Source organism: Heptranchias perlo, chromosome 43 (assembly GCF_035084215.1).
Source record: "Heptranchias perlo isolate sHepPer1 chromosome 43, sHepPer1.hap1, whole genome shotgun sequence".
Lineage (NCBI taxonomy): Eukaryota > Metazoa > Chordata > Chondrichthyes > Hexanchiformes > Hexanchidae > Heptranchias > Heptranchias perlo.
Window position 1 is genome coordinate 8,455,366 of NC_090367.1, and position 9,871 is coordinate 8,465,236.

The window sequence follows — 9,871 nt, forward strand, 5'->3', positions numbered from 1 at the left end:
AATAGAAGCAGGAGTAGGCCATTCGGCCCCTCGAGCCTGCTCCGCCATTCAATCAGATCATGGCTGATCTTCGACCTCAACTCCACTTTCCCGCCCGATCCCCATATCCCTTGATTCCCTTAGTGTCCCAATATCCATCAATCTCAGCCTTGAATGTACTCAACGACTCAGCACCCTCTGCGGTAGAGAATTCCAAAGATTCACAACCCTCTGAGTGAAGAAATTCCTCCTCATCTCAGTCTTGAATGGCCGACCCCTTATCCTGAGACTATGTCCCCTAGTTCCAGACTCTCCGGCCAGGGGAAACAACCTCTCAGCATCTACGCTATCAAGCCCCCTCAGAATCTTATATGTTTCAATGAGATCACTTCTCATTCTTCTAAACTCCAGAGAGTATAGGCCCATTCTACTCAATCTCTCCTCATAGGACAACCCTCTCATCCCAGGAATCAATCTAGTGAACCTTCGTTGCACCCCCTCTAAAACAAATATATCCTTCCTTAGGTAAGGAGACCAAAACTGTACACAGTACTCCAGGTGTGGTCTCACCAAAGCCCTGTACAATTGTAGTAAGACTTCCTTACTCTTGTACTCCAGCCCCCTTTGTGTGTGTGCCAGGGTGTTGGGTGTGTGTGTGTGTGGGGATAGACTCCTGCCCCCTCCCTCCACAGTCCAACAGCCTCGTCCGTGAAGGAGGGGTGGGAGGCACGAGGAGAGAGGGAGGAGGGGAATCAGGAGAGGGGAGAGAAAAATCGGAAGGGAAAAAAAAAAAATCGAGGAGCCCAGCTGGTGTTTCAGGATGTGTTTTATCCAGTAAATCCCGGCCTCGGGGAAGCTGTAAGGGGGCTGTCGGGAGCTGAAAGGTGATGGATGTGCTGTGCGGGTTGACGCAGATCGTGGCTCCAGCAGCTCCGAAGTATCAGAGAAGCAGAGAATCGCGGGCAGTGAGATTGAAAAAAAAATCGATTTACAGAGAGATACTGAGCTACAGCTTTTCTTCTGCTTAAACTAAGAATCTTTCCTCATTTTCTTCGGCCTTTTCTCACTGTAGGAAGCATCCTGTTGGTCCGTTTTCCTCTTTGAATCAGTTCTGTCGGTGACCGTTGCCATCGACTCCCAGATTTCATCCTCTTCCTCGTCTTTCATGCTCCCCTCGACTCTGATTTCTGCATCCTCCTCCTTTTAAAAAGGACAACGGTTTCACAATAAGTATTTAATGCTAAAGAACGAATGAACTCACATTTATAAAATGCCTTTCACTCCCTCACGACATCCCAGAGCTCTTCACGTATACTGAATTACCTTTGAAGTGTCGTCACTGTTGTAATGTCGGAAACGCGGCAGCCAATTGGTGCACAGCAAGATCCCGCAAACAGCAATGAGATAATGACCAGATGGGTTGGTTTTGTGACTCGGAAATGGTCGAATTTTCTGAACGGTGCATTGTTACTGGGAGGGGGATATTGTGTGGTGGGCACTGAATGGTTCGTTTCATAGAATCTACAGCACAGCCATTCGGCCCAACTGGTCCCTGCTGGTGTTTATACTCCCACCAGCCTCCTCCCACTCTAATTACCTCGTCCCACCCTGCCCACTCTATTCCCTTCTCCCCTCATGTATGCCTCCAGCCTCCTCTCAAATGCTTCAACCACTCCACAGGGCAGCGAGTTGCACCTTCTCACCACTCTCCGTGTGAAGAAATTCCTAAATTCTTTATTGGATCTGTTAGTGACCACTGCATATTTGTACCCCCCGGAAGCATCGTCTCTCTCTCTCTCTCTCTCTCTCTCTCCCCCCCGCCAAACCGGAAAGTCCTGGGTTCGAGCCCCACTCCAGAGACTCGAGCCCCACGACCCAGGCCGCTGCTCCCGCTGCCAGTACCGAGGGAGTGCTGCACTGTCGGAGGTGCCGTCTTTCGGATGAGAGGTCTAATCCGACAGCGCGGCACTCCCTCAGTAGTGGCAGCGGGAGTGGCGGCCTGGGTCGTGGGGCTCGAGTCTCTGCAGTGGGCCTCGAGCCCACCGCCTTCTGACCCAGAGAGGAGCTCGTCATTATGCGACCCCACCGCCCACCCCCCCTCCTCGCACAGAGGCTCCGACCTCCCAGCTGGTCACTCACCTCCCACTTTTCTCGGCTTGTGAACAGGAGGCAGTTCAGACGGGATTTCAGGTAAACCTTGACACAGAAGGAGACACAAATTGAACAGGGTGTGAGATGTTTAAAGGAGAAGGAGCCAACCCTTACCACTCTGTGACTCTCCCGACTTCAAGGCATCTTCAGCGAGCCTGCGATCAGCAGCGTGGGAGTCATCAGTTGCTCCTCTCATCCTCCCGTCCCCTCAACCTCCCTCCCCCTCTTCCCCCCCCTACCCCCGGGTGTACATACCAGCACGGGGTCTGGGGGGGGGGTCACCGATCAGGAGCCCAAATAACCCCCCTCTTCTTCTGAGCTCAGGGGCACTGAGGCCAAGTACTGGTGCCCCAAATGCCACCCTGGCCGAGATCAGCACATGAATAGTAACCCCCCCGCTCCCCCCCCAAATATCGGCCCAGACTAGTAACCCCCCCGCTCCCCCCCCAAATATCGGCCCAGACTAGTAACCCCCCCGCTCCCCCCCCAAATATCGGCCCAGACTAGTAACCCCCCCGCCCCCCCAAAATCAGCCCAGACTAGTAACCCCCCGCCCCCCCAAAATCAGCCCAGACTAGTAACCCCCCCCCCCCCCCCAAAATCAGCCCAGACCAGTAATCTCCCCGCCCCCCCCAAATATCAGCCCAGAATAGTAATCTCCCCGCCCCCCCAAAATCAGCCCAGACTAGTAATCTCCCCGCCCCCCCAATATCGGCCCAGACTAGTAATCTCCCCGCCCCCCAAAATCAGCCCAGACTAGTAACCCCCCCGCCCTCCAAAATCAGCCCAGACTAGTAACCCCCCGCCCCCCCCATATCGGCCCAGACTAGTAACCCCCCCGCCCCCCAAAATCAGCCCAGACTAGTAACCCCCCGCCCCCCCAAAATCAGCCCAGACTAGTAATCTCCCCGCCCCCCCCCATATCGGCCCAGACTAGTAACCCCCCCCCGCCCCCCAAAATCAGCCCAGACTAGTAACCTCCACCCCCAAAATCAGCCCAGACTAGTAACCCCCCCCGCCCCCCCAAAATCAGCCCAGACTAGTAACCCCCCTCCCCCAAAATCAGCCCAGACTAGTAACCCCCCCTCCCCCAAAATCAGCCCAGACTAGTAACCCCCCCTCCCCCAAAATCAGCCCAGACTAGTAACCCCCCTCCCCCAAAATCAGCCCAGACTAGTAACCCCCCTCCCCCAAAATCAGCCCAGACTAGTAATCTCCCCTCCCCCAAAATCAGCCCAGACTAGTAACCCCCCTCCCCCAAAATCAGCCCAGACTAGTAATCTCCCCTCCCCCAAAATCAGCCCAGACTAGTAATCTCCCCTCCCCCAAAATCAGCCCAGACTATTAACCGCCCTCCCCCAAAATCAGCCCAGACTAGTAATCTCCCCTCCCCCAAAATCAGCCCAGACTATTAACCGCCCCCCCCCCCCCCACCAAATAGGCCTAGTACAGATTCCCCGGGGTGGGGGTGGTTGGGCAAGAATGTCTCTCCGAGCCAGGTAGGGGAGAGGGAAGGGTCTCTCCAATCCGGGGAGGGGGAAGGGTTCTCTCCAGGGGTGGGGGGTGGGGAACGGTCTCTCTGATCCGGGGGGAGGGAGGGGGATCTCTCCAGGGGTGGGGGGTGGGGAACGGTCTCTCTGATCCCGGGGGAGGGAGGGGGGTCTCTCCAGGGGTGGGGGGTGGGGAACGGTCTCTCTGATCGGGGGGGAGGGAGGGGGGTCTCTCTGATCCGGGGGGAGGGAGGGGGTCTCTCCAGGGGTGGGGGGTGGGGAACGGTCTCTCTGATCCGGGGGGAGGGGTGGGGGGTCTCTCCAGGGGTGGGGGGGGGGGAACGGTCTCTCTGATCCGGGGGGAGGGAGGGGGGTCTCTCTGATCCGGGGGGGAGGGGGGGTGGGTGGTGGTCTCTCACCTTGTGCTGCAGCTTCTTGTCCCCGGTGTTGTGGACCCGCAGGAAGCGGTCCAGGCCGCAGGAAGCCACCAGGGGCAGGGTGGGGTGACACGGACGCTGCGGACGCTCCCAGCCTGGCCCTTCAAACACTTCAGCAGCCTCCCTGCAGAAAACCAGCGACAACACACATCAGCGACCAGGCTGAACTAAAAAGCACAAGCACTCTCCCAACCCTGGGCTTCAATTTATTCTCCTTGGAAAAGCATCGATACATTTAAAGGGGAAGCTGGATAAACACACGAGGGAGAACGGAACAGGGAAGGAGGAAGCTCGTGTGGAGCATTAATGCCAGCACGGAGCAGTTGGGCCGAATGGCCTGTTCCTGTGCTGTGAGTTTGATGTAATCTGTGACTCTCTGCCCGCAGCTGGCTCCTTCTGCCAGTTACTGTGGACCTTCTGTCCTGGGGCGATGGGGCAGCCAGCCTAGAGACTTGTCCCCTGCCACCGCCTCACGGGAACCTGGCCGAGAGAGAGAGAGAGACTCATAGTGCGCGGTGGGGGGCGATCGCTGGGAACCTGGGTCCTTTCAGTTCACGGAGAGTACCTCTCCGTCCCTGGCGGCAGAGGGCCGAGGGGAGATTTAGTGAAGGTTCCAGTGCTTAACAGTCCCACCTGCTGCCATGACTGCGTCAATGAAAAGGGGAGGGGGGGGGGGTACATAATATCAAGGGGAAAGGGGGGGGGTGTACCTCAAGAGTGAGTGGTGCGATGGGCTCGTCCTCAGGAAGGATATATCGGCCCTTGGAGGGGGTGCAGCCCAGATTCACCAGAATGATACCGGGGCTAAAAGGGTTAAATTACGAGGACAGGTTGCAGAGACGAGTGTAGAAGATTAAGGGGTGATCTAATCGAGGTGTTTAAGATGATTAAAGGATGTGATAGTTTCTCTCTATCGACCCTATTTCCTCTGGTGGGGGGAGTCCAGAACAAGGGGGCAGAACCTTAAAATTAGAGCCCGGCCGTTCAGGGCTGATGTCAGGAAGCATTTCTTCACACAAAGGGGAGTGGGAATCTGGAACTCTCTCCCCCAAAAAGCTGTCGAGGCCGGGGGTCAATTGAAAATTTCAAAACTGAGATTGATCGATTTTTGTTGGGTGAGGGGATTAAGGGTTACAGAACCAAGGCGGGTAGATGGAGTTAAGATACAGATCAGCCATGGTCTAATTGAATGGCAGAAGGGGCTGAAGGCTCGAGGGGCTGAATGGCCTCCTCCTGTTCCGAGGATTCCCCATTCATGATGTCACTGAACGGAACTTTATGATGTCACACCTGAAGGGATTTCCCAGCAGCTTTAATCCGAGCGCAGTAACGAGAGGGGGCAGGGGGAGGGTGGGGGAGGAGAGAGGGGGTGGGGAAAGAGAGAGAGAGAGAGGGGGGGGAAGAGAGAGAGGGGGGGGACTGAAAGCTTCTGTTCAGGCAACCCCTCTTCAGATAGGCTGGGAAAGGTTAGACAGGTTCTGGGAAGGGGGAATCAGGCCTCACCTTTCCTGAGGTCCAGAACTGCCATCTGTCCGTGTGTGTTGCCCACGACAACCGAACTACAAGGGGGACAAAGACAACAGAGTTAGTGACACAGAATCCAGAGAGAGGGGGAGGGAGGGAGGGAACGAGAGAGGGAGAGAGAGAGAGAGAGTGTGTCCCTGGCTTGGGGAGGGGGAGAGAGAGAGAGAGAGAAAGAGTGTGTCCCTGGCTTGGGAAGGGGGAGCGAGAGAGAGAAAGAGTGTGTCCCTGGCTTGGGGCGGGGGAGAGAGAGAAAGAGAGAGAGAGAGAGAAAAAGAGTGTGTCCCTGGCTTGGGGAGGGGGAGAGAGAGAGAGAGAGAGAGAGAGAGAAAAAAAGAGTGTGTCCCCGGCTTGGGGAGGGGGAGAGAGAGAGAGAGAGAGAGAAAGAAAAAGAGTGTGTCCCCGGCTTGGGGCGGGGGAGAGAGAGAAAGAGAGAGAGAGAAAAAGAGTGTGTCCCTGGCTTGGGGAGAGAGAGAGAGAGAGAAAGAGTGTGAAGAGTGTGTCCCTGGCTTGGGGAGAGAGAGAGAGAAAGAAAGAGTGTGAAGAGTGTGTCCCTGGCTTGGGGAGAGAGAGAGAGAGAGAGAGAGAGAGTGTGTCCCTGGCTTGGGGAGGGGGAGAGAGAGAGAGAGAGAGAGAGAGAAAAAGAGTGTGTCCCCGGCTTGGGGAGGGGGAGAGAGAGAGAGAGAAAAAGAGAGTGTCCCCGGCTTGGGGAGGGGGAGAGAGAGAGAGAGACAATGCAGATTATTAACAAGTACATTGAAGAAAGAACTTGCATTTATATAGCGCCTTGCACAACCTCAGGACGTCCCAAAGTGCTTTTCAGCCAATGAAGTACGTTTGAAGTGTAGTCACTGTTGTAATGTAGGAAACGCGGCAGCCAATTTGCGCACAGCAAGATCCCACAAACAACAATGTGATAATGACCAGATCATCTGTTTTTTAGTGATGTTGGTTGAGGGATAAATATTGGCCCCAGGACACCGGGGAGAACTCCCCCCTGCTCTTCTTCCAATAGTGGCCGTGGGATCCTTTAAATCCACCAGCAAGAAGGCAAAGCAACCAAAGTCGTCGCCAGAGAATTTTAAAAGTATTGAGATTGTACACATCGACCAAAACTTCACAATTGGGTTACAGAGCTACCAAGATGGAAGAGGAAGTGAAGAGAGGGAGTAACTAGTGTCCCATCAAACACTCCCAGGGCAGGTACAGGGTTAGATACAGAGTAAAGCTCCCTCTACACTGTCCCATCAAACACTCCCAGGGCAGGTACAGGGTTAGATACAGAGTAAAGCTCCCTCTACACTGTCCCATCAAACACTCCCAGGGCAGGTACAGGGTTAGATACAGAGTAAAGCTCCCTCTACACTGTCCCATCAAACACTCCCAGGGCAGGTACAGGGTTAGATACAGAGTAAAGCTCCCTCTACACTGTCCCATCAAACACTCCCAGGGCAGGTACAGGGTTAGATACAGAGTAAAGCTCCCTCTACACTGTCCCATCAAACACTCCCAGGGCAGGTACAGGGTTAGATACAGAGTAAAGCTCCCTCCACACTGTCCCATCAAACACTCCCAGGGCAGATACAGCACGGGTCAGATACAGAGTAAAGTGCTAACTCACTTGGCATCAGGAGTGAGGGAGAGGGCAGTCAGCGGATACTCCTCGTAGGTCATCTCGAGGACAGGCCTGCGCTGCGGAGTGCTGGGGTCGTAGACACGCACCTGTGGGCAGAGGAACATTGTTGGTGCTGACATGTGCACGCATCGAACACTGGGGTACAGTACTGGAGGGTACAGGTCTGTCACTGTATAACACTGGGGTACAGTACTGGTGGGTACAGGTCTGTCACTGTATAACACTGGGGTCAGTACTGGTGGGGACAGGTCTGTCACTGTATAACACTGGGGTACAGTACTGGTGGGGACAGGTCTGTCACTGTATAACACTGGGGTACAGTACTGGAGGGTACAGGTCTGTCACTGTATAACACTGGGGTACAGTACTGGTGGGGACAGGTCTGTCACTGTATAACACTGGGGTACAGTACTGGAGGGTACAGGTCTGTCACTGTATAACACTGGGGTACAGTACTGGAGGGTACAGGTCTGTCTCTGTATAACACTGGGGTACAGTACTGGAGGGTACAGGTCTGTCACTGTATAACACTGGGGTACAGTACTGGAGGGTACAGGTCTGTCCCTGTATAACACTGGGGTACAGTACTGGTGGGTACAGGTCTGTGACTGTATAACACTGGGGTACAGTACTGGAGGGTACAGGTCTGTCACTGTATAACACTGGGGTACAGTACTGGTGGGTACAGGTCTGTCACTGTATAACACTGGGGTACAGTACTGGTGGGTACAGGTCTGTCACTGTATAACACTGGGGTACAGTACTGGTGGGTACAGGTCTGTCACTGTATAACACGGGGGTACAGTACTGGTGGGGACAGGTCTGTCACTGTATAACACTGGGGTACAGTACTGGTGGGTACAGGTCTGTCACTGTATAACACTGTGGTACAGTACTGGTGGGTACAGGTCTGTCACTGTATAACACTGGGGTACAGTGCTGGTGGGGACAGGTCTGTCACTGTATAACACTGGATACAGTACTGGTGGGTACAGGTCTGTCACTGTATAACACGGGGGTACAGTACTGGTGGGTACAGGTCTGTCACTGTATAACACTGGGGTACAGTACTGGTGGGTACAGGTCTGTCACTGTATAACACTGGGGTACAGTACTGGTGGGAACAGGTCTGTCTCTGTATAACACGGGTACAGTACTGGTGGGTACAGGTCTGTTACTGTATAACACGGGTACAGTACTGGAGGGTACAGGTCTGTCACTGTATAACACTGGGGTACAGTACTGGTGGGGACAGGTCTGTCACTGTATAACACTGGGGTACAGTACTGGAGGGTACAGGTCTGTCACTGTAGAACGGGGGTACAGTACTGGAGGGTACAGGTCTGTCACTGTATAACACTGGGGTACAGTACTGGTGGGGACAGGTCTGTCACTGTATAACACGGGTACAGTACTGGAGGGTACAGGTCTGTCACTGTATAACACTGGATACAGTACTGGAGGGTACAGGTCTGTCACTGTATAACACTGGGGTACAGTACTGGAGGGTACAGGTCTGTCACTGTATAACACTGGGGTACAGTACTGGTGGGTACAGGTCTGTCACTGTATAACACTGGGGTACAGTACTGGTGGGGACAGGTTTGTCACTGTATAACACTGGAGTACAGTACTGGTGGGTACAGGTCTGTCACTGTATAACACTGGGGTACAGTACTGGTGGGTACAGGTCTGTCACTGTATAACACTGGGGTACAGTACTGGTGGGTACAGGTCTGTCACTGTATAACACTGGGGTACAGTACTGGTGGGGACAGGTCTGTCACTGTATAACACTGGGGTACAGTACTGGTGCGGACAGGCCCATCACTGTATAACACTGGGGTACAGTACTGGTGGGTACAGGTCTGTCTCTGTCTAACACGGGGGTACAGTACTGGTGGGGACAGGTCTGTCACTGTATAACACTGGGGTACAGTACTGGAGGGTACAGGTCTGTCACTGTATAACACTGGGGTACAGTACTGGTGGGGACAGGTCTGTCACTGTATAACACTGGGGTACAGTACTGGTGGGGACAGGCCCATCACTGTATAACACTGGGGTACAGTACTGGTGGGTACAGGTCTGTCTCTGTCTAACACGGGGGTACAGTACTGGTGGGGACAGGTCTGTCACTGTATAACACTGGGGTACAGTACTGGTGGGTACAGGTCTGTCTCTGTCGAACACTGGGGTACAGTACTGGTGGGGACAGGTCTGTCACTGTATAACACTGGGGTACAGTACTGGTGGGTACAGGTCTGTCTCTGTCGAACACTGGGGTACAGTACTGGTGGGTACAGGTCTGTCATGCGGATGTGCACATTTCAAGGAGGTGAATTCAGAGTATTAATGTGTGTTGGTACAAGTGTGAGCTTCCACATAATGGGTGGGTGCCCATGTATGAAATGAGCCAAATTCCCAACACCCTGGGCACAAAGAGCGGGTATCGGAGGGCAGTGGTCAGCGTGGCATGTACCTGGCGATGGCTGGTGCAGGTGACGATTTTATCTGAAGCCGGGATGAACTGCACGTCTCGCAGCCAAACTGGCACTCGCAGATCCAACCAATCGTTCCGCACCTTTAAAACAGCAAGCAAAGGGGGTCAAACATGGAAACATCGCGAGGGGTGGGGGGAAAGGAGGGGGGAGGGA

General features: G+C 54.2%; 1 protein-coding gene across 1 annotated transcript in view; it reads right to left on the bottom strand.

Moving 5' to 3' along the window:
• Positions 1-787: 787 nt before the first annotated feature.
• Positions 788-9,871, bottom strand: part of wdr74 (WD repeat domain 74) — a 10,135-nt gene continuing 1,051 nt past the window's right edge. The window contains 7 exon segments of the mRNA XM_067975521.1: positions 788-1,179; positions 2,119-2,175; positions 4,040-4,131; positions 4,134-4,181; positions 5,561-5,616; positions 7,200-7,300; positions 9,697-9,798. Coding sequence (XP_067831622.1) covers positions 1,009-1,179; positions 2,119-2,175; positions 4,040-4,131; positions 4,134-4,181; positions 5,561-5,616; positions 7,200-7,300; positions 9,697-9,798 — 627 coding nt within the window. The 3' untranslated portion in view covers positions 788-1,008.